The sequence below is a fragment of the Copadichromis virginalis genome, linkage group LG6 (genome assembly GCF_057382275.1).
Source record: "Copadichromis virginalis isolate Kocher_CV1m ecotype Utaka linkage group LG6, C_Virginalis_male_GT1.1, whole genome shotgun sequence".
NCBI classification, from domain to species: Eukaryota; Metazoa; Chordata; class Actinopteri; order Cichliformes; family Cichlidae; genus Copadichromis; species Copadichromis virginalis.
This window is the reverse complement of record NC_140623.1, coordinates 12722730-12747003: the sequence shown is the minus strand read 5'-3', so window position 1 is coordinate 12747003 and position 24274 is coordinate 12722730. Positions and strand designations below refer to the sequence as shown.

The 24274-nt window shown below is 39.7% G+C and overlaps 2 protein-coding genes across 2 annotated transcripts; both read right to left on the bottom strand.

The window, feature by feature from the left end:
• Positions 1 to 820: 820 nt before the first annotated feature.
• LOC146707390 (ADP-ribosylation factor-binding protein GGA1-like) lies at positions 821 to 11148 on the bottom strand. The gene is made up of 16 exons (XM_085458715.1): positions 10875 to 11148; positions 9271 to 9355; positions 8739 to 8814; positions 8103 to 8201; positions 7493 to 7616; positions 7202 to 7302; positions 7048 to 7128; positions 6818 to 6955; positions 5065 to 5272; positions 4808 to 4987; positions 4655 to 4716; positions 4474 to 4580; positions 4232 to 4371; positions 3946 to 4115; positions 3072 to 3182; positions 821 to 2721 (listed from the first exon to the last, which is right to left on the bottom strand). The coding sequence occupies exons 1-16, from the start codon at positions 10915 to 10917 to the stop codon at positions 2611 to 2613; spliced, it is 1836 nt and encodes a 611-aa protein (XP_085314841.1). The 5' UTR covers positions 10918 to 11148; the 3' UTR covers positions 821 to 2610.
• Positions 11149 to 12394: 1246 nt separating this feature from the next.
• Positions 12395 to 23308, bottom strand: ears2 (glutamyl-tRNA synthetase 2, mitochondrial). The gene is made up of 10 exons (XM_085458717.1): positions 22896 to 23308; positions 20180 to 20335; positions 19146 to 19335; positions 18595 to 18745; positions 17985 to 18306; positions 17793 to 17901; positions 16766 to 16919; positions 16357 to 16487; positions 16136 to 16271; positions 12395 to 13661 (listed from the first exon to the last, which is right to left on the bottom strand). The coding sequence occupies exons 1-10, from the start codon at positions 23077 to 23079 to the stop codon at positions 13563 to 13565; spliced, it is 1632 nt and encodes a 543-aa protein (XP_085314843.1). The 5' UTR covers positions 23080 to 23308; the 3' UTR covers positions 12395 to 13562.
• Positions 23309 to 24274: the final 966 nt, after the last annotated feature.

Here is a 24274-nt window from a genome sequence, read left to right as displayed (position 1 = left end):
CCATTTGCCTGCGGGATCCCCAGGTACTTGTAACTGTCCTCTATGTCTGCAATGTTGCCTTCTGGTAGTTCAATCCCCTCAGTTCTGACTACCTTCCCTCTCTTTGTTACCATCCGACTACACTTCTCCAGTCCGAACGACATTCCAATGTCATTGCAGTATAGCCTGGTAGTGTGGATCAGTGAATATTATTTATTTATTTATTTTTATATATATATATATATATATATATATATATATATATATATATATATATATATATATATATATAAATAATTTTACTGTTTTACTTCAGTAACAACTGTAAAGTGGAGAGACAAATTAGCATTTTTAGGCCTACTGTGAAACAGTAACTACAAAGTGGTCTGCAGAGCTTTGATTTATTTCTGTTTGTAGAAATTTATCAAGTCAAAATGTAGCAGTCCAAGAGCTTTAAAAGTTATATAAAAAGGTAGGTTTTCAGTTCTTTGACTTAAACCCAGCTGCATGTGGAATCCATAGCAACGGAGGGTGAAGACTAAACATTTATGTGTATTCAGCCGAGCTAATCATCGCTGTAGAGGTCGGCAAATACAAGAGAATGAAGTAACACGTGTTAGACGAAGGAGATGAAGCACATGTGAAAACGTTTTTTCTTTTTTTAATTCAGTGTAAAGGCTACATACTTTCACAGCTGGAGGATGTAGAGACAAACTTTTAAAAAACACTGCAAAATATCCATTGTTCATTTTGTGTTTATATTATTGTCTTTTGACGATACCACATTGAGCCCCTGCATATGTAAAAGAGCCACAGATCTGAAATCCCTGGACCCAGAACACAACTGTAACAGAATCCATATTTATTAAAGAACTCAATACTGACACATGACAGACATGCATTTCCTGTTTCACAGTCACACAGGAGGAAGCAGGTAAAACTGAGCCTGAATGTCTTCTTTGGGGTTCATAAAGTGGTTGAAGCTGAGGAAACAACACACAGTCTGTAATTAAAGAAAACTAAATAAAATGAAATGAAACACAAACAAACTGGAAACAACTTCACACAGAGAAACAAAATGAAGCATGCTACTAAGAGTCAAACCCTACAAAAAGCTACAGCAAAGAGTAGTAACTGATTTATTTTAAAGTGTATTTAACACATTCATCAGTTATTTTGTCCTGCTTTCAGCCACAGAGTGGGGGGAAAGTGTTTACAGATGTAAACAATTTTATCAGCTTTGCTACATGTCTTTGTTTTTTCTTGAATCTTTTAATTGATACACAAACAAGCAGATCCGAAATGCAGTAACACAATTATATAATTATACTCACACACTTTAAGTGTAAGGAAAGGAAATCTTAGTTGGAAGATAAATACATATTAAAAACATCTCAAGGTGCTTCGGGAGTTCTGATGTCAGAAAAGCAGAAGAGTTTTTCAAATGCAGACTTGAAACCAGCAACACGTCAGCTTACGCTGGATTGCACCTCAGTGGTTTAACAACAGCATGAGGCAGCGAAATAAGATGACAGCAGAGCATCTGACACGTGAATCGGGTCCAGTCGGGGATGTGCTGAACCCACCTGAACACCCTTACATCAAATGCTTAGATTTGAAATACAATATTCTGATGCACACAAAAGTGTAAAAGAACTGTAAAATCCTCTGAATGAATAATAGATTGTTTTATTTTTGCCACAGATTTTGTTGTACTTGAGTTTCTTAACGGCACAGCTAAAGCAACAATAACTACTAAAGCCTTGGACTGTTTGGGTTTTACAATAAACAGAGCAACAGCTCCTGCCTTTGCTGCTCATTATTTGTGTGTGTGCGTGCATCCCACTGGCCTGTTGACTGAACTGAGTATTTTAGAATTCAGTGACTGATTGAAAGTGGTTGCAGCAATTAAGTGCTAACCAGAGCATAAACACGGGTGCACAGGTCACCGCGTGGGAGACAAACTGTGTCCAAAGCAGTCACTCCAAAGTGAGCACAACACATCCACGTCATATCTCTTTGCAATAAGGGGCTCAAGTCAGCTGGTTGCCAACTGGTTGTATTCTTGTTATGTACCTAAATAAAAGCAAGGTAGCAGAGTTAATGTCATTCTGTAGTTTGCTTGGAATACAGATCACAACAACTCACTGACGAGTAGTTAGACTAGATCTTCAAAAGGCAACAAGATCTCAAGGTCACAATACTTTTAGTTGCACTGCTGTGTCCAGCCACCGTTTACCATAGTGTGACTCCAGTGTCAGTGCTTGGTGTTTCTTTGGAATACCAACCAGGTATAAAGGAACTGGAAGTAACGGATTCCATGTGCAATGTAAGACTTTCAACTCTTTTTTTAAATAATGTAAGACATTTTTCTTTGCCTGAATCACAGTTGCTACTTTTTTTAATCACAGCAAATTGTTAAAAAAAAACAACAAAAAAACCTACGCACACAAAGTAGGATTTTCAAAAATACAAACTTGCTTGGTGTTACTTCATGAAGTGTCCAAACCTGAAAGCATCTCCATCTTCTGGTTGAGTTTTTCTTCCTCCCTGGCTTCACTATCACTCTCTCTTCTTTCAATTGTTAATTTCACACCCAGCACAGAGTACAAATCCGAGTTTGTGAAGTTTTCAGTGGCCGGTCAAAGACATCCAGTCAGGAAAGTTGTCGATCTCTCCCGTTTCGCTCAGATGTTGGTCTCCGTGCATCAGTGTGAGCTTGTAGCGCAGGCGGACTTTACGCTGAGGGAAAAAATAAGGGACATCTTAAGAAATTGGCTGAATTTCTCCAAAGAAAGAAATAAAGAACAAATATTTTAAATATTATCAGCATTATCTTTTGTGTTGTGTTGTAATATAAAACAAAGTATGGTGTTTATCTACAGCTTTACTCTCTTAACCATTCCTGCCATGTACAGGAAATGTGTAAAGCATCTTACTGAGGATCCGACAATTTATAGCAAGAGCAAAACAACCCTGCTCTGTGGAAATATACAACAAAAACAAGTATAAACAAACAAACTCACATGCAGAGACGCTGACAACTTTAATCAAGGTAGACAGGTAGTAACAGTTACATGCATATAACTCACCCTCTGAGGATTAGCTAACAGGAGGACCTGGGAGACAGCAGGTGGAGGCAGGACAGGGTTGTATGGAGGTAGGCGTGTCCCTGAGGCAGGCTGAAGTTTCACTAACATCGTCTGTGTGACAGTGATTAAAGTAAGAAAGAGCTGTGTGCCCAACTCAGATAGGAAGCAGGCAGACACTTGAAGTGGTTTCAAACAGAAAAACACTGACAGGGACTGCCCCACAAATTTGAACTGTCAACCCGACTCCAGCAGGGGGCGCCAGATACATTTTGTTGTGATTTGATAGTCTGAGCCTTACAATTAACTGCACAGAGCTTGGTGTAACAGCTGTCACAGGCCAATGACCTAGCTTCCTCTCCATCTAAACATATACAAAGTTGTAATATTTTTAGACCCACAATGAAGCTACAGTTTAATATTCCCTTTTACACAGACAAAGCCTTCGTGTCATCAAATAGACACACACAGAGGTGTTACCAATCCCACCTGTGTGTGAGGTGAAGGCCAAGTGCGTAACATAATTCATTCCATCAGTAACACCCGTGTCTACCTACTTCTTAAGAAAAAAACATCTGCAAGTGAGAAAAATGTGTACTGGCATTTATACAGCACTTTCCTAGACTTATTGACCAGTCACTATTTAAAATTCAGAATTTCTAGCACTAATTTCAACATTTTATTTCATTTTTTAAGCAAAACTGTGAAAAAAGTACATCATTTGAACCAGCCTGCTTTCTTTGTTGTATCTTTTTTGTTTCAAGATTAAAGAGGTTTGAAGTCGACACGTCCTAAAGATATTTTCAAAAGTTTTCCTGATTCAAAAGTGCATCCGTCCACATTTTAAAAACATCACCCTGCAGTCTGAGTTTGTTACCTTTGGAACAGCAGCTTGAAACAGGAAGTCTCTCACATCGAGCGCAGATGTGTTCACTGCAGACATGACGACCACGGCGACACCTGGATGACCTGGCGGAGGGTCTCTAGCGAAATGAAGAGATACGTGGAAACCGGCCCGGTTGTATAACGTGATCGGCTCCAGCTGACCTAACATACACGTGAAAATAACAATTAAACAAAGTATCTGCTGATACTGAGGAACGACTTCCTCACAGCTGCAAAACTCGCGGCAAACACTGGACGATTCGCTTCAGACGACTTACTGGATTTGATGCTTTCCATTGGAACAAAGATGTTGTTCAGGAGGTGTGGGGGGCATGAGTCCTCTAGTTTCACTGGAGAACCTGAGCCTTCATTTGATGGTTTGTCTGACCATTTGAACTGCTGACTTTGAGGGTGAGACCTAACGGGACAAAAGACAGATTTTTAAAAACAAAAGGTTGTTTACTTGTTTACAACTCTGACTAAGTGCATGCAAAAGCTAGAAATTTCTTTGCTATCTTACCAAATGTCTGTCCCGTTAGTTGTCGCACTGCTGCCCCCACATCCACGGGCTCTCAGTAAAAGCCCCCCTCCTCCGTTCTGCTCAGCATTAAAAATGTCTCCATTTAACTAAAAGTAAAAGAACATGTTAAATCGCATATTCCAAATAAAATGCATGTTTAAATCTTCCATTCAAGCCTCACCTGCATCAGTTCCTCAGAATAGGACTTGGAATTCTCCTGAGTCCTTTGCTTTGAGACCAGATCTAATCACACAACAGGACGTCATTACATTATGAAGCGTATTTGTCAGTGTTACAGACAATAACGGCGAAATAAGAACAAAAGCAGGCCCACCTAATTCGTTTAAGTCCTGGTCGTCTTCTGAGCTGAAAGCTTTTTCCAGATAAGAGGTGAAGACTGGTGACGAAGATTCGAATACAGGCAGGGAATCGGCTTTCCTGTGAGTCTGCGGAGAGTCCAGTGCTGACAGATCAATGAGGTGGTAGCTCTTAACCTCTCTGTGACTCGTAGGAGCTGGACCAACGAGAGAAAAGAGGTTCGCAAACAAGATTTTTCCACGAGGACTAAAAGGTGAACAAAATGAAGCCTACCCGTATTACTTGTCACTTCTTCACTTTTACTTCGTGCTCTTTCTCCGTTACACTCTGCTCCCACCACCCGGACTTTGTAAGCGTTCACTACGAGAGTCAAGTCATCGTTAGCTGCCAGGATCTGCGCCAGAGCAGCGTCGTCTTCCATCGTGTCGCTGGCTAGTCGAAAGAGGCTGGGCCTCAGCCGGTCGCAGCGCTCATACAGCGTCTGCAAAGGTTTAAAAATAAAAATAAAAATTTAATGTTTTCTTTTTTTAAATGGATCATTTAAAAAAAGAAAGCTTGGTTTTGACCTTTGTACAAAAGGTCCTATTTTTTTGAGGTGTATTTCTCGTTCAAGTAAATCAACTGTCAGACACTGTGCCTCAAGTTTCCACCAGCAGAACATCGTTTCCCAGCATTGTGATAGTGGGAAAATTGGCTCTACCAGCTCAACATCACAGCTTGAGTGAAGTTTTTAAAACCGATCAGTTGTATCCAAGGAGATAAACTAAGGGTGGAAAAAAGCGACTTCATCACAGACACAGATTTTACTAAATAAAGATCACAAGACTTCAATCAGCAAACATCCTGTCCACAAGGACAGGAGCTACTAACAAATGTAACTGCTGAGGGTCATTAAAGCATGAGTTCAGCTTCCAGTGCTTCAGGTTACTCAAAACACTAATGACCAAAACAGGGATAGAAAGATCTGTAATGATAAATGAAGCTCAAAGACATATCGATGTATCCCAGCTCCATCGAGCTGATTAAAAAAGGTTAAATGTGTAAAATTGCAGAAACAGTGTATCCATGTGTCCAAAGGGTATGCAGTGTATCCTGTGCATGCATTCATCAGAAAACATAAAGCATTAACACTCGTGACAATACGGTTAAAAGGTCGAAACTTTTCAACCCATTTCACATTTCCTAACCCGTCCATTGAGTCTGGATTCCAGTCTTGGCTGGGCCGATTCTGGCACTCAGGCCTCATGTTTGACACCCCCGCCTTAGGGTAAAGGCAGTGTGTTGCAGGGCTAACACAGAGAGGCAGACAATCTTTCGCACTCACGTTCATACCTACGGGCAGTTTAAAATCACCAATTAACAAAACATGATTAACTAATTTTCAACATATTTTCAGAAATTCCCAATTATAAGTTAGATTTTTGATTTAAAATAAATATTCAAGACTAAATTTATAAGTTTTTTTTTTCATTTTACAAATTATTTAGATTATTTTATAACAGAGCAAAGGTAAAATATCTAACGCATCAAAATAATTGATTTTATGTAGAAGAGTGTTATGGAATCATTACAAATAAATGTAGGATAAAGTCTGGTATTACTTATGCTAAAGAAAAAACCGCTCAGTGTGAAAGATCGAACCGATTGCCTCCGTTTTAACACTGGGTAGTGTTTGCTAATAATATTGTTTATGGAAGCATGTGTAACGTAAAACGCCTCAGTCCCAGCACAGAGCCCTGTGGAACTCCATGAATGACTTTGGCATGTGAGGAAGACTCAATGTTTATATGAACAAAATGGAATCTATTGGATAGATACGATTCAAACCACCACAGTGCATTTCATTTAATACCAAAAGTGAATTCTAGTCCTTGCAATCAAATGTTGTGCTCAAACACACCCAACGCTGCACAAAAAAAAAAAAAAAAAAAAAAGAAAGAAAACAGTTCTGCAGTTGCAAAGCAAATAAAGACACAACAGTCACAGGACTTCCCAAGCGGAGTGTGTATTTCATGTAGTAACATACCTTCATGTCGTCGCTGGGCTGTAATGAAGTTCCAGTGATAGCGTGCTGTTCCAGCAGCTCTCTGAGCTGCTTAGTGTTGCTCTCCACGTCCTGCAGAGTAGACTCACGCTTTGACACTTTCTCAGCCTTCTCTTGCTCCTTAATGTAGCACATACACAGGGAAAAAAAGGTCAATATTAAATTGATATAAAAGCACGATCATCATCTTTGATCACCGCAGCACTCCTCACCTCTTTGATGGTGCTTTTAATGAGCCTGTTGGCAGTTTCCAGGTCTTCAGGACGGCCACTTTTCAATAATCTGGCCAACAGCTATAAGCACAGAAAAAAATGTAAGCAGGATGAAACCAGTCGCACACCTCAGTAGACAAACACACATGCTCACCTTCGCTTTCTCCTCCTGGTCAAAAACAGACTCTGTGGTTCTCTGTGGTGGAGGAGCCATTATAACCGTGTCCGGCAGTTTGGGATCTTTCTCCACAATACCTAGGATCAGAAAAAGAAACCCACTCAAAGAAAAAATCAAAACACGTCCTCTCATCGAGACTTGAACACAACAGAACAACTAAGAAATGATTAAACTGTTACGTATCACGTGCTCAGTGTTAAATGAAGGGATTCTCAGGTAGAGCTTCTGAGCACAGACTTCATGTTTTGTATCTGCATTGTTCCTCACCTTGTTTCTTGAGCATGCTGTAAGCTTCCTGAATCTTAGGTTCATCTTTAAGCCAGAGCGTCCAGCCGTAGAGGACCTCCGTCACCCTGTCTTTGACTTTCTGTGGAGTCCACGAGCCAAAATACTGCTCGGAAAGATGGATCACATGTCAGTGTTACTGCAGAAAAAGCTGCTCATTAGAAATTTCCAGAATATCCTGGTCCCACAGTCTAGAACGTGGACCTTTGGATGTTGGACTAATTTTAAATCTATACGCTGTCAGATTCTTAGATTAGATTGGAGCAGATTTACTAACGTGCTGCACAGTTGGGAACACGGAGACTTTTGTGACTCTATCCCTGCAGTAACTGTCTAAACATATTAATTGAAGTACATTTTTCATTCTTATAATATGAATCTCTATATGCCTTTTTTTTTATTGAACTTTCGACTGAGCCTTGTGATATATGGAGGCTATTTTTTTTCCACGTTCACAAAAGTTCACTGCAGTTCATTTGAACTCTTAAATAATTTACTTCGTGGAAGTCTGACTACCAAATGTAGAGGTTTTCAGACTGTTCTCACAGCTTTAAAAACTACCACTGACATTTTTGTGTCTGATAAGCAGTACCTTTGGTGTTAAGACTTTGATGAGCTCATTGAGAAAGCGAAACTTGGCAGCCTCGCTGTGGAACCGCTTGCCGCAGTTGTTCATACAAGCCTCGAGAATCTGGAAAACACCAAAAAAACAACAAGAAAAAAAACTCAATCCTAACCACTAGAAACTGAAGAACATTTACGCAGCACAGCACAGAGAGAAGAGATTTTCATCTTTGATATTTGTGGTTAACCACATTTAAAATGTCACATGTCCTGAGGCACATGGTCCTCGAGAAGCTTCTCCAAGTCGCATCTCATAGCGAAACACTGGCTACAAGCTGTGCGTGCCCTCACAGCAGCTTCAAACTTGGATTAAGTGCCTCATGTCGCTTCGTCCACGTGATAAATATTAGTCACGGATATTATTCACCCCACCCCCACACACAGAGTTACAACAAACACATTTGTTTTTCTGTGATGGCCTCTGTCGACAAAAATACTGTGACAAATGCCGAGTATGACCGTTGAGAAGGAGAAATAAATCAATACAGAATTATAGTACTTGTCCGTGTTAAAAAAATCTGATTCAAATTCAGACGTCTGCAGATAAAAGCACCGCAAAACAAGAGAGATAAATACATGCCGTGACATTAGTCTGGTTACTCACTGTGAGAGCCTGCAGAGCCACTTTCTCCTGTGGGGACTGGATTTTATGTGCGAGAAGACGAACGGCTACCTGCGGCCTGAAAGGCAGAAAAATCTCAAATCATCTGAGTGAACTGCGAGCAAACATGTCGTGCAAACAGCTGAAGACGTAGTGTTTGCACAGCTTCCACACAGCGCTCTGCCCGCCTCAGCAGAAATCCACTGAAATGCTTCAAATAAAACAGGACTCTGCCTTTACGTGAAAGTACCTTTACACTTTATGCTGCATCATATCGGGAAGAGTGAAGGGGAAAAGGTGTCACAGACTTCCCTCTTGATCTTGCACGATGGTGTAACTGACAAACTGTGATGGCAACATGGATGTGAAGCAACTATTTCCCAAATGTCTGAGTTGTGTTGAAGTCATTTTTAGAACCAAGTGGCTTTGCTTACAAAACTTTAGTTTATACTAACTACAATAAAGAGGGAAAGTATACAAGTTTTACAGGTGCTTAAATTATAGGTAAGACTGAAGAAAGCAACACTCTGCTCACCCGTTAGTCTCCTGGTTGACAAGCTCGTAGAAACCCTGAATACAGTCCCATCTGTCCTCCTGATTATTTGGGTCCGTGGCCTGATCTGGACAAAAAAAAAAAATCAGACCACAGAAAGAGTGAAACACAGAAGAAGAAGAAAAAATGATTTTCTGTGGAAGTGAAAATTAAAGATCTGCACAAAAAGGGGAAACAAAGCCTATGTTGCACCAAGTGTGCTTCTAATGTGTGGAGGCTAGCTAGCACACATATTTGTGCACTATCCCCACCATATAAGATGAAACTGTGTTTTATTTTCCTTTAAGTACTCTATTTAATAATTTTCTAGATCCAATTTTTTTTTGATGAAATACATAACCAGGGGTAGGGGAGGTTTTTTTTTTTTCATTTACAGAAAAGCCTGAAACCACATTAAAAAAAATCACTTCTTTATATTTTGCTGTCATGGAACTAGACTTCGTATTATTTTTAAAGTGGTGTTGAGCAATAGTTCTCCAGGCCTTCTGAAGGTCTTTCAAAGTTTGGACATTGGCTACTTCTTTACTGATTTTCAGTCCAGTTCCTATACCTGACCTTTGCGTATGTGGGAAGCCACTTAACACTAACCTATGAATCATTCATGCACAAAAGGCACCATTCTTACAAATTCCATTCATAGATTCAGCTAAAGCCAATCACTTAGGACCACTTTTAAAAAGTTACAAGCAAGAAGGGCTACTTGGAAGCAAAATATAAAGAAATGAGGGTTAGCTCAAGGTTTTTGCACAGTACAGTGAATACAAGAAATATACAGAGGAGCTTATCCAATAAGGCGACGAGGCTTTAACGCACATTTTAATTGAGATTCTGGATGTCTACAAGCCTGAAAGTCGACTGGTTTTAAAATGTTCTGTGTTTTTATTGAAACACCTGTAGTGACTCTGATATATGTCCTCCACACAATGATACTAAGACTAAACCTAACATTGAGCCAATTAAAAACTAAACTAAACAAAAAGTCAAAAAGAAATAAAGATAAAACCCATCATAAAAATAAAAACTATACAGTACAATATGACCATGCTATGAACTGACTGCTTCAGCACTACCTCTCTCCTGTCTGGGTGTCTACTTGTGTTATTTATTTTAAGTAATGCTCTGAATACAGTATGAGATGCATTATGGGCTGAATTATTGCAGTAAAACCTATAAAAACCTGCTCTGTACTTCATCACAGGTCTAAAGTCAATACCAGCTACTTATTTGGTCACACGCCTGCTTTTATTACATAAAAAACCTGTGACAGCACGCGCACTTCTGCAGGTGACACGCGAACACCGCTTCTCTCTCTCGCTCTCTTTGAGGCACACGCACGAGCGAACTTCCTGTTCCAGCTGAGAGTTTCTAGAGAATACCAAAACGTAGTTTAAGTTAAATAAATAAAACAGGGCGTTGTTTCGCGCATAAAAAGTGTGTGCGGTGATGGAGTCAAACTGAAGTCACGAGCCGACCGTTGACGGGACGTTAGCACGGACCGTCTCGCCAATGAGAAGTACGCTAGCTCTGCAGACTCGCAGCTGAACGCCAACAACAACACAAACTTTTTCTGTTCCTTGTTCACTTACTGAGCCATGACTCGAAAGTTTCCTGGCTGTCACCGCTCGCCATCGCCGTCCGTCTCCTGCCGGTCCAGAGCCGCTTAGCTGCTGACTGTTTCTCTCTGGCGGAGAAGCGGAGGTGTCAAACTGCCGTCTGTGTACGCTGACATGTGACACTCACGCCCCTGACACACCAACCACGTTACACCCCCTCACTGCCTGCATCAGCACGCGCTCACACACATATCTGCTTATCTTCAACTCTGTCGTGTTTGTCAGTGCAGCGGCGGAAAGAAGGGACTCAAAACACACTTCAGGCACATGCACACTTCTTCACATTTCACACGGAAAGCTTTTACTTCGTTAGATCACCCAAACTTCTTTCCACTTACAGAAGAATTCATTAGGAATCGATATTTTTATATTGTTTATATTGTTTGGAGTACTTTTAGTACTTTCATAGCGCATTTCTTATGATGCTTAATTCATAATGTATTAAGTTCAAACGTCCTTCACCTCTTCTTGTAAAAATATTTATTCTAAATATAATCTGACTCAAATTTAAAAAAAAAAAACAAAAACAAAAAACGTGCTTTGATAATTCAACTAAGAGTCCATTATCTGCGATGCAGTTCTCAGAATTGTCTCCAACAGTCTGCCCAGTTAGGATCCATAAACCATTGTGGATGCATTTCACCGGCTTTGATGCAAATGTAAGTGTCACCAAGAGCACTGGAGAAGCAACAAAAACATAACCACCAAAAAGGAAATGGTTTTGGAGGTGATGGCCACAGATCATCACTCTCTCAGCTCAGCTGACAGTAACTGCAAGCACAGGTACTACTAAAGGACTCAAGGCCCTCATGATAGCCTCATGGAGTCTGCTGTTCATGTTCTTAAAATAATTGTATCTCACTATTTAACCCTCCCTGTACCAAAAAAGTCAAAGACTAATTGATCATTAGCAAATGTGAGGACCTCTGTAAAAGTATTCAGGGGTGTATCTACACTGAGAAAGATCATTCACAAAAAGGAACGTTTAAGAGAGTCTTTTGTTTCAGACTCTATAAACATGCTAAATGAGGCCCAATGTTAAAGTTCATGACAGTACAGACTGTTCAGATCTAAATTTGCATCTGGCAAAACCCACGAAAGACTTCTGGAACAATGTCCTTTGAACAGATTAGAGCAGAGTGGAGATGTGCGGCTATAATGCACAGCATTATGCTTTGAGAAAACCAAACACGTTAGACCGTCAAGCACAGTGGTGGAGGTGTGATGATTTGGGCTTGTTTTGCAGTCACTGAGTCGACCATAAACTCCTCTGCATACCAAAGTATTCTAGAGCCAAATATGCTGCACAACAGCTAAAGCTTGACCCAAACAGGGTCAAGCAACAGGACAATGATCACAAACACAGCAACAACTCTACATCTGAAAAAGAAAAGACTCAAACTGTCGCAATGGCCCAGAGTCCAAACCTCAGCCGTATTGAAATGTTGTGGTGGGAACAATGCATAACATAAAAAATGCCCCAAAAACCTCAATGCACTGAAGCAATGTGATTAAAAAAACAACAACAAAAAAACAAAAGTAAATCCTTCACAACAAATGAAAAATTAATAGTCATAAAATGAACAATGACTTCAAATTATTGCTGCTAAATGCGGTTCTACAAGAACTACCCAATGATGGTATGTGCTCAGTTTTTCACATGCTGCTTCTGCATTTTCCCTTTGTTTAATAATAACAGTGTAATTTTTAAATTTTTTGTCATGTCAGGTAATATTCACCTATATTTTTATTATTTTAAAACCTGGTTACAACCAGATTTTTTTTATAAAGCTCAGTAGTGAAAGAGGGTGCATGATAACAAAAGGTCACTCTGCAACAAGATTTCGCGGTACTTCACACATCAGTCAACCCTGTGATGTCACAGGATTATAGAAGCAGAAGCATTATTTCACTGCCTGTTATTCTATATAACAGCATTATAAATGTCAGTTATCACACTGGTGTGGTGGAGTAAATAAATACTCAATAATATGAAAATGAAGGGAAGTAGAAGTACTTCAGAATGTGATTTCAAAATGTTTACCCTAGAATTTCTGTAAGCCATCTTTCATAAACAAAAACATTTTGAAAAGTAGTTAAATTAAATGGTTTAATTACACAAGTCTTACATCATTTATAAAACAGAAAAGCATATAATAAAAGAATATATTATGTCACATTCAAAACAAAAAGCTGTTAACTGACAGGAGAACAACTGAGCAGAAACTCTGTATTAAATTTAAATATATTTATCTATCGGTCTCTGGGGTATTTATTTATTGACGTTTTCATCTTCATCTTTTACATCTGCCCTTGAAGTTGTAACACTTGTGACTGTACATCTGTGGACCAGTTCATTAAAATTTCTTCAGTAAAGTACCTTGATATTTGCATGGAAATATCAAGGTACTTCCCATCCATGTGTGAGCACAGCAACAGGTGTAAGGTCTCACATTACTGCATAACACAGTCTGAGTGCATAAAATTCTCAGCACCTTTTTCTAATATTTCGAGTATTAATCGGCATTCAGTTTATTTTAAAGGTGGCAGAATCAGCATGTGTGAGATCAACTGTCAACATTCAGGCCAACCAGTCCAGCAGCAGCTCTTTTCTTCAGGCGCGGTGACTGTAGGGTGACGTGGTGGCGGGTAGTTTAGTCGTTAATCTGTTTCGTTTGAAAGCAGCAGAAGTTTCTGGAATCGATGGATGATCTCTGCAGAGCCCAGAGACACCATCATCTCAGCAACACTGGGACCTTGCTGCAGGTCAGAGGGGAAGAGAGGATCAGGGGTCAGAAAAGTTGACACAATCAACCCAGCCAGCATCCTGTGTGAAACACAATCAAGAAACAGCTTCCTCTTTCTTCATGCCTGCCCTCACCAAGTAAGCAGGGCCAACGTGGCGACTAAGTAGACGACTGTTTGTCATTACCGCCACCTTTCAAAAACGGTATTGTGGAGTTCAGTTGAGTCATTTCACATAAGTAAATGAACATATGGCACATGCTATGAGTATTTTTCTGATTTCAGCAGCTAGACATGATTGAATCTGCTGATCTGCAGTTTGACAAACACAATTTTAGAAATGAGACTACAGAAACGAAAGTGATCTTTAAAAAATGACCGATGGACATTTTAAGTTCCTCGTATTATGCTACTTATCTGTCACTACTCTAAAGCACACAGTGTTCTTAAGGACGAGCAAACGTGACCTCTAAAGTAAAGATCAAAACGACAAACACTGATCTTTGCTTGATTAATTTAACCACAGACCTCACAACCTCATTAACATGCAAGTGTGTGTGTGTGTGTGTGTGTGTGTGTGTGTGTGTCTACTTCTGACAAATATGGGCATCTATATGCAACCTTTCAGATAGGAAGAATCAGGCCGGCAGCTACAATAAGACACGTGCAGAATAAAAGCTCTTTTAAGAACATATAATTGTTATATTTATTATGAAATTATTAAGCTTTTTTAAAATATGTTCGTTATTTTTTTAACTGCTATAACAAATCTTGTATCTACAACTCTTCATTAAAGACTGCAGTCTGTATCTGACGCTGGAAAAAAACAGTATTACATCATTGCAGGAACTTCTTTTAACAAAGTCTTGTGATCAGTATGGGAACTGGATGACTTTGCAAGAAAAGGTCAAAACATCAATTAAATGTAGTTGGGGTCAGAGCTGAACTGTCACCACTGAATTAGTGACCACCTCTGCTTGTGGACTTCTATTTTAACTACTACAAATACTTATTGACTTTTTAGAACCCATTGGGAGACAAGTTTGAGAAAAGACGAGCACTATAGTAATTCAGAACTAGCTTTACTTCACAGATTTTGCACATTTCCGTGTGTTCTTTTTCAGACAAGCTGCAGCGCACATTACTCCCACACCTGACTTGTGGTTTCCAGTTCTGACAGAGTTCAACTCAAATGGCAACAAGTGATATTTGATAAAACTTCTGCAGGTCATTTAGAAGGTGATACGACTTTATTTATACACTGCTTAAAAAATTAAAAGTAACATTTTCAAAACACATAATGACTATAGACTGGGTAACGTTTTAGGAATGAAAGATGGCACATTGTTTGTTGGAAATGATCACCTTACAGATCATTGAATTCAAATACACACAAGAAATCAAAGTGTAAAAAATAATGCAGCAGGCTACTCCATTCTGCTTAAATTGCATTGTAGCAACTCAGAATGACACTCAGTCGTTTGTTTGGCCCCCACGTGCTTGTATGCGAGGCTGACAACGTTGGCGGACGCTCCTAGAGACTGAAGTTGATATCCTTATGGCGATCTCCTCCCAGATCTGGACATTGTTCATTTGAGCTCCTGGACAGTCTGGTAGCTTAGACTGGAGCCAAACATAATGTCCCAGAGGTGCTCTGACCAGCGTAGGGTCTGAGTGGGTCCAAGGATTTCATCCCAATACTTAACAGAAGGGGTGCTGTTGCTTAGCCTATAGAGGTGTGTGTGTCCCTCTATGGATATGCCTCGCCAGACCATTACTGGCCCACCACCAAACCAGTCATGCTGAACGATGTTACAGCATTATTTTCTCCACGGCATCCCCAGACCCTTTCACGTCTGTCCAATGCTCAGGTTGAACCTGCTCTCATCTATTAAAAGCACAAGGTGCCAGTGGTGAACCCACCAGTTCTAGTACTCTATGGTAAATGCCAAACATGCTTTACAGTGCTCAGCAGTGAGAACAGGGCTCACTAAAAGATGTTGGGCCCTCAGCCACCCTCAAGAAGTCAGTTTGTGATTGTTTGGTTCGAGACATTCACACCAGTGGCCTGCTGGAGGTCATTTTATAGCTCAGATATTAGAAGATATGATATTAGAAGTGACACTGACCCTAGCCAAATGCAAAACTAGTCAAAAAGAAGTCGGAAAAGATGAGGAGGGAAAAATGTCAGTGTCCTCCACCTGTAAAACCATTCCCGTTTTGAAGCTTGTCTCATTGTTGCCTCTCTAGTGCACCTGTTGTTAGCTTCATTAACACCAAAGCAGCTGAAACTGATTAACAACCCCCACTGCTGCTTGAGAAGAAGAACTGACTTGATCTTGTACTCTGATTAAAAAGTGTTCCTTTATATTTTAAGCAGTGTATATATTTGTTTTTGCTTTGCAACCACATATGCAGATAGTGTATAAGATGAAAACAGAGTTCGCACTATCTGTAATGAAAACACTCTACAGGACGAGGCTGAGTACCTGCTGACCGCTGAGAACCAGACGTAACAGCTTCATCACCTCCCTGTACTTGGTGGCTTTAGCCTGCTTAGCCACAGCTTTCAAGTCTTTACCGAGTCGATCCACCGAAAGCTCCTCGCTTCGCTCTTCTATCAGCCTAAAAGCACAAATTCAATTGTTTAAAATCACATTGAGAGACTGAAACTGTAAGATGAAAGATGAATGAAACAGGCTGTACACACTTCAGCACTAATGAAGCAATGTGCTGGGCCTCTCCAGTGAGTGATGCCACCTCCTGGCTGGAAAAGGAAGGACGCACCCACAAGTAAGAGTAAGTGGGGCTTACAAGCTCCTTCAGGAAGGATATGTGACCCTGTTAAAGAGAGAAGAGGATTGTTTCCATAATAGTGCACACTGTTTGGACATCACACTAGAAGCCACACCAGTGTAGGACAGTATTTAACTACAGATCAACAACTGACAACAGCTGGTTTCATATCCTCAACATACCAGAAATCAAATGATAGGAATGCACACAAACGCACTACAGTCACTATAAGGTCTATATAATTTAAATCTTCACTAAAAAGGCCAAGAACCTTTTAATTAGCAGAGGAAAACAGAGTTAAACCAGAGTAAAGTCATGGTTACCTTACGGAGACGCAGAACCCGCCTGATGTAATCCTCGCGCAGCACATCCTTATCCTGGATCTGTTCTGCGAAGGCCTGATAGATTTCCTCCCGCAGATCTTGTATCAGCAAATCACACTGCTGCTCATCTTCAATTCGCTGCTGCAGGTGAAGTCTGTCATAATCACAGAGAGTTTCATTTACCTCGTAAAACGAATATGTATTTATATATTCCTTTTCATCTCTTCTTTTTAATAAGACTTCCTCATGTTCCACATAAAAACAGACACTTTGGATTACTCTTAACAACAAGGTGACATTTTGGGGAATGATTACTTAAACTTAATGTTTTGCTGTTCTTGAGTTAAGCAAAGATCCATTGAGCTTCACTGTGATGCGCTCGATTCAGACATTTCAAACTCTAGACACTTAAACTAAAGCAATCAGCAGGAATGAATTCCAGTAGAAAGAAATCTACACTGCGTTAAAATTGCAGTTGGAAACATTTATCATCACCAGAGGAAGTCTGAATTAGTCTGATCTGTATCTTGAATTGCTCATTAAAGGCAAATGTTTTTTGTTGGGACATTTGTTGGCAATAACATAAAAAGAAAAAAAAAAAGCACTGGGTTTTAGACGACTCCTTTCAGTCTGTCTCATGGCCTCACACTGGCCAAACTAACAGTACTGAAGCCTCAAAGCCGGTCTTCATGAACACGCTCATGTTCACTGCAGTAAAAATATAAAAACAGCTGTATAAGAACCAGTCCAGGATGCGGCATCTTTAATTATCAAAGATCAAGATCAAGATGAAAAATCTGCACTGATGCACTCTCAGAGTACTGAGTACATAGTTCTGTGGCTCATTCAGTCATTATCATGTGAAAGTTAGAGTGACTCACGTCTGCATGATAGAACACGATCACTTCAACAGACTGAAGAATGAACAGACATAATGCATCTTTCCTCTTTTGCTTTAAAAATGAAATAAGGCCTAAATAAACAGAACCTAGGCAATAAAACCAGGACGTATAAAGTTCTGACTCACCTGTTGAACTCTGGCAGCTTCTCGAGGTCTAACAAAGCAGAGTGAGTCGTGATCTTTGAAGGGTTAAACTCAGAAATCAGTTCATCTATCCTCCTCCCCATTAGATTAGCTATATGGAAACACAAGACGTTGGACTTTGATATAATGTTCACTGTTTACAGTCACAGTTTTGCAGAGTCTCCCATCACTCACTGTTGAATCCAGATCCACAGTTGGTTGTTGTATCCAACAGAGCCTCTGGCAGGACTCCGTCTCTCTTGAATGTTTCGATGAATATGTCCCCCTGCCTCTTTGACAGTTTACTGCCGTCTTTGTTCATCAGCAGCGGCAGATGTCCGAACGTGGGCGGCTGCCATCCAAGAGCCCGGTACATGAGGAGATGTTTGGAGGTGGAGATCAGCCACTCTGAACCCCGCAGGACATGGCTGACCTTCATGTAATGATCATCTACAATGTTGGCGAGGTGATAGGTGGGGAAACCGTCTGCTTTTATCACCACGGGATCCCCCTCCACCTAAAAGTGACAGAGGATGTGTTTAAAAACGAGAGGAGCCAGAAGAAATCTGGCAGATAGACTGAAAACTAAAGGCAGGTTTTTGCATTCAAGTACCACTGTTAACAGCTCATTATATGGACTACGCTTGTTTTAAAAGCACAGTTACAATCTGAACCTCAAGAAATTTTAAATTTATTTCAATCAAGCAAGAATATTTATAGTCAAACATTAAAAAAAAACAACAAAAACATTAGCTTTATTAGACATGGTTACACGTTTAGCATGAAGCCCAGTGAAAAGCCCAACCTGTGCAACCTCATGCCGATTCCATCCAAAGATCAGATCCTGAAAAGGCTCAACGCCCTCTTCCAGACGAAACCTGATCACATATGAGGCTCCCTGAGCCAGCTTCTCCTGGACCTGGTCGGCCCGCAGGTGACGACACCTGTTGTCATACCTGGAGAGATGCAAACGCTGTCAGAACCTTGACAAACAAAAGCACTCAGAGAGCGCAACTCTCTATTATATTAAGATATAGTCATGCAGTGTTTGATTGTGTGAAACTTTATGGTGTCATTGTGTCGTCGTAGCGCGTCTTATTGAAAAAATTAAAGGTTTGCTGTCAGTTTTCTCCAGACCCTTTCATATCATATATTTCTTGAATTTTTTCAGGGCCAACTTTGACCTTGGCACTAACGATGAAGGTCAAGGTGCAATCCTTAGCCAACATGTTACTCAGGTCCCCCATGGCCTAGTATATTGCTGTGAAGTGTATCGTCTGAAGTTTGAAGATGATACATTAAAAAAAAAAAAAGTGGGTAATATAAAGTTTTTTACTGATTTGTGTTCTGAATTACCTTGGAGTCTGCCCCGACCTTAATGCCTCTTTTTTGAGCAGCTCCAGTCTCTGAGAGCTGCAGAAACAATAGTAAGCGTGATCACTGGCAACAAGCTGCCGGGCTGTCTGATTGTAGAGGTCGAGTCTCTGAGACTGCAGGTATGGACCTGTCGGGCCACCTCGACGTGGACTTTCATCTGGAGGTATACCTGTGTGAAAAATTCAGCTTAGATGGTGGCAACACCTTAGCCAAACGCTTTTAAAGTCAATCCCCGGTATTTGTGGGGGTTAGGGACCACACCTGCCCTCAAAACCTTGAGACCCCCTCTAAAAACGCTTAGAACTGCCTATTTTAATTTTCCCGGGATCTTTGTGTTTGTAATTTCTGTATCATGCAATAAATCAGAAAATAATTTGGAATAAAATCCATGAACTGCGAATAGACGGGGATCGACTCTATTAGGATTTAATGCAGTGATTGCATTGATCCATTTACCCAGTGTTATTCAGCAGATCAACCCTGAGGAAAGACACAATTTTCAACACAGTTTTAAACAGAATGAAGTTAGCAGTTCTGTAAGAACTGTTTAATGCGCTTCAGTTTTTCAACAATATTCAAAATTCAGCCAGTAGTTTCTGTGTAAGCATCAGATCAACTGATCCCTCCTTCTGTGTTAGCCATTACCTCATATTAATAAAACACTCAAGAAAGCACAGTGTGCAAAAAGCAGATCTAAAGACAACTTTTAACAAACTTTGAAAAACAAAGAAATGGAGAACCACGGCCCATATTTGTGTCAGACTTTGTTTTTTTCAAGAGACATCTTAGAGATATCTCGTATTATATAAATGTTCGATATATGTACAGACTGAAAAATAAAAGGAAATGTTTACTTATTTCTTATGTTGTTATCTTAGGTTCATTTTCTATTTACTGATGTAAGTAGATTCTTCACTTGGGAGCCACATTAGATGAAAAAAATGAAGTGGTCATGATTGTGTACAAAGAGCTACGTATTACAGAGTCAATCCTTCTGGACTAGTGTCTCTTACCAGCCCACTCTAACATGTCCTCTATGGACTCTGCTGCTCCTGGTACCAGTCTGCTCTGATCAGTGTCCTCCAGCCGCAGGATGAATACACCTCCATACTTCTTTGCAAATATGTAATTGTAGAGAGCAGTTCGAAGTCCGCCGAGGTGTAGGAAGCCTGCAGAACAAAGCATTAAATGGTTACAGCATCCGATTGCAGTTTTGAAGGTTGTGTGTGAGAGAGAGAGCCAGCACACACACAGCACCAGAACACTAAAAATGAACCAGAAAATGCATCACTAATGTTACATGTGGAACTACTCTCTTTCACAAGAAAAACCCTAATCGTTATCAATCTTGTGACTTCCATCAGATAAAACTTGCAGCTGCACTCACACTTTGTGCTGAACAAAACTATCTGACATAAGCTGAAGCAAAAAACACGCAAAGGCTTACGCTGCACCATATCCACGCTTCTTTGCACGAATGCCAGCAAACACCATGTAACATTTATTATTGCCTATTATTGCTTTGTCTAGGTTTGCAGTGCAAACACTTCCCACACACACGAGTCATTTTTGCCAGAGTCACTGTCAACCCACATTTTTTTAACACATGGAAATAAATAAAAAATACTGAAGTCAGTTTAAGTGGAAAATTACATTCATATATGCATATTTTTGTCCTCCACAGTACCAAGCACCGTATACAAATGGAAAAATACTCAGACTGCATATTATATAAATAAATTCTAATGAATACTCCTTTATTTATGTCAGTAATCACTGATATATCCCATGTGTAGCATTTAGTAAATAGAAAATTGTGTTTTTATTGAAAAGAATAGCTGCAGCATGTTTTAAATAACCTGACATTAAAAATGCGAAAGCTACTGAATATCTGGCAGTTATAACCAGGACTATTGTTGATTAAGATTTAACTCTAAAATGATGTATATATATATATACACAAATCTAGATCAACACCAAAACTAAAAACAGCAGACTGCTCTACCTCTTTCAGTCACTGCCCATTGACATACATGAAAAACAATTCAGATTATGGGACAAAATCCTTTCCAAGTTTATATGGAACGGTCACAGACTGAGAATCAAATTCGAAACACTACAGATAAGAAAGGATAAGGAGGGTTTGGCACTCCCAAACCTTTAAGCATACTTTCATGCTGCACAAATCAGGTATATAATTTGTTGGTGTGACAATGATTATGAAGCCAAATGGAAGAATTTAGAAAAATCAGTACAGGGAAGAGAAATGCAAAGCCTTATGGGAGACAGAAGAAGCAATGAGTGTAATTAAACAGCTGAATTAAGTCACTCAGTTTACGTTAAAAATGTGGTTTAATCTGGTACGAAAATACAAACTGGAAAAAGAGCTCAGACTGCTTCGATGGACAGCTTATGATAAGGGTTCTATTGGTTGTATGAACCAAAGATTTAAACAGTGGATTCCTAATGGATTAACAGCAATATGTACACTAATTAAAGATGGGAATTTTATGAACTTCCAGGAGATTAAACAAAATATGATCTAAGCAATCAAGATCATGATAGATATTTGCCGATTAGGGACTTTTTTTAATAAAGAAGTAAAACGTAGTGTAAATCTGGATAAAAATTCAATAATCAAAACCATAACTGAAGCCCACAATGCAAAAAAAAATTAGAATAATCTCTACAATTTACGAGCATATAATGGAGGCAAGAGGGTGTACAACAATGTATGTAAAACTGTGGCACAGAGAGTTGGGAGTGAACATATCTGATGAGGAATAGTCACAAATTTGGAAAACACAGCAGGCAACAACATCATCATCACGTGTCTGGAGATTGCATTGCTGGAAAAATGTAATTCGATTTTTTATAACACCCAAAATTAGGAACAAACACACTTCCTTCACACTTTAGTGTGTTCTGGTTCTGTCCCAAGATCACAAAATTTTGGGAAGATGTTCAGTTAGCTATAGGTAAAATTCTGGGTTGTGCTGTATCTAAGTCTTGTACATTATTATATCTTGGTGTCATTACGGGAAATGTGTTGAAAGAAGATAGAAACGTACTGAAAATTATGCTTGCAGTCGGTAAAAAGGCAATCACAAGGAAATGGAACAAGATAGACCCACCATCGCAGGATGAATGGATCAATATTATAGACGAAATACAAATTATGGAACAGCTGACTTACAAAATAAGGACTCAGGAAGATCAATACCATTGAAAAGGGGGAGAAATGGACTGATTACATAAACTCGACAGGACAAAGACCATCACATTGATAATGAGAAACGATCAAATTGTAGAAACATGGTGACCCAACACGTTCTTTTTTCACCTTTTTTAAAAATAATAATAATAATAATAATAATAATAATAATAATAATAATAATAATAATAATTATTATTATTATTATTATTATTATTATTATTATTATAATAATAATAATATTTTATTATTTTTTATTTTTATGTTCCGTTTTGTTGTTACACTCCATCTCCCTGTATAATGTTTAAAGAAAACAATAAAAAGAAAGTATCAAAAAAACAGCCATGAGACCACAATCAGACCACAAGTTAGACGAACAAAACTGAAGCATAAAAATATCCATCTAAAAGGATTTTGGGGGCTGTTGACAGTTTTTTTTCTCCATAATTCTTTCAACTAAATTTACCGTAACACATGTCTACAGCCAGGTCGTGCAGGATACCGAAGGACCTTACCTGTGGGACTGGGGGCAAACCTGACCCTCACCTCCCCCTGCACCGTTGAGCAGCACCTGTCGCCTGCTGCACGCAGCTGGAGCTCCGTCCGTCTGTTTCCGTCCGACGTGAGGCAGCGAAACCCCCTGCGGACCTCCAAACTGTGCAGAAAAGACCGCGTACAGGTTTTAAACCACCGCGACATGATGACAGGTCACGAGGACACGAGCAGCATCCTCCAGGGTTTTTCACGCTCTCCCTCGCGCGCTGACCCGGCCGCGGTTAGGCACAGTTAGCCACGAGTGTTGCTAAAACCGCAGTAAGCACAAAAACAGCAACACAGTAACAACAGTAGCAAAAAGACAAAGTTTGTCCTCACATGTGCAAATGCTAAACCGTGTTTATTACGTAGGTTACGTTCTTCTTCGTCGAAACTAAACCGGAAACGAATCCTTCAGACGTAAACCTGCTTACCGCCGCCTGTCGGAGGAGCGCTCGCTTCTTCCTTTAGGTTTCCTGGTGGCAGTACTGCCCTCTACAGCTGACTCTGTGTATAATTCAGTATCGTTTCATTTGGATGCCACACGAAATAAGAGCCGGTAGCTTTTATACTTGAGATAATATTTATTTTATCTCGTGCATCCAGGTTGTTTGGTTGTCTTATTCTACTGATGTCCGACTCATTTTACATGGTAGGGGAGACCGGGGATAGTTGTAACATTTTTGACATTTCTGTCTGTAAATTGGAGCTCTTTTAAGGTAGTGGATTCAAAATGTAATGCAAAGTATTTACATGTCTCGGCTATTAAATAGTGCAGCTATTTTCTCTGCAGCACAATTACCCATTGCATGGTATGGCCTCAAACACAAAGAGTGAAATGTTACAATTAACCCCATAGTCTGGGTTAGTTGTAACATATCCTGGGGTGAAATGTAACACAATGAAATAAGGGTACTGACAAAATATTAACGTGTAATCTTTGTTTATTCAACACATGAATGCACTTAGAGCCATTTATGTAGCTATGTGTGTGTGTGACAGAATGCAGAAATCTAGCTTTTGAACATATTCCAACCCCCCAAAAAAGACAAGTTATGGAATTTTCTGCAACTGAATATTTCATTAATTTTGGTTGGTCTTCCTTGAGTTTGGCCTCATTGGCTCAGTGGGCATTGTAACCTACAACTCTTGCACCAATTTTGAACATAACAATGAAGCTGAAAAAATGTAGTTGTTCACCAGCATCGCAATTCCATTACTTTTATCATGGCTTACCTTGGTGTGGTTTGCAAAGTGCTTCAGAAAGATGAGGAAATCTGTTTCGTGCACCCATCCTGATTTATTTCCACTACCAGTACTTCCTACTGCCCATCTCTGACACAGTGGTCTGCATAATGTA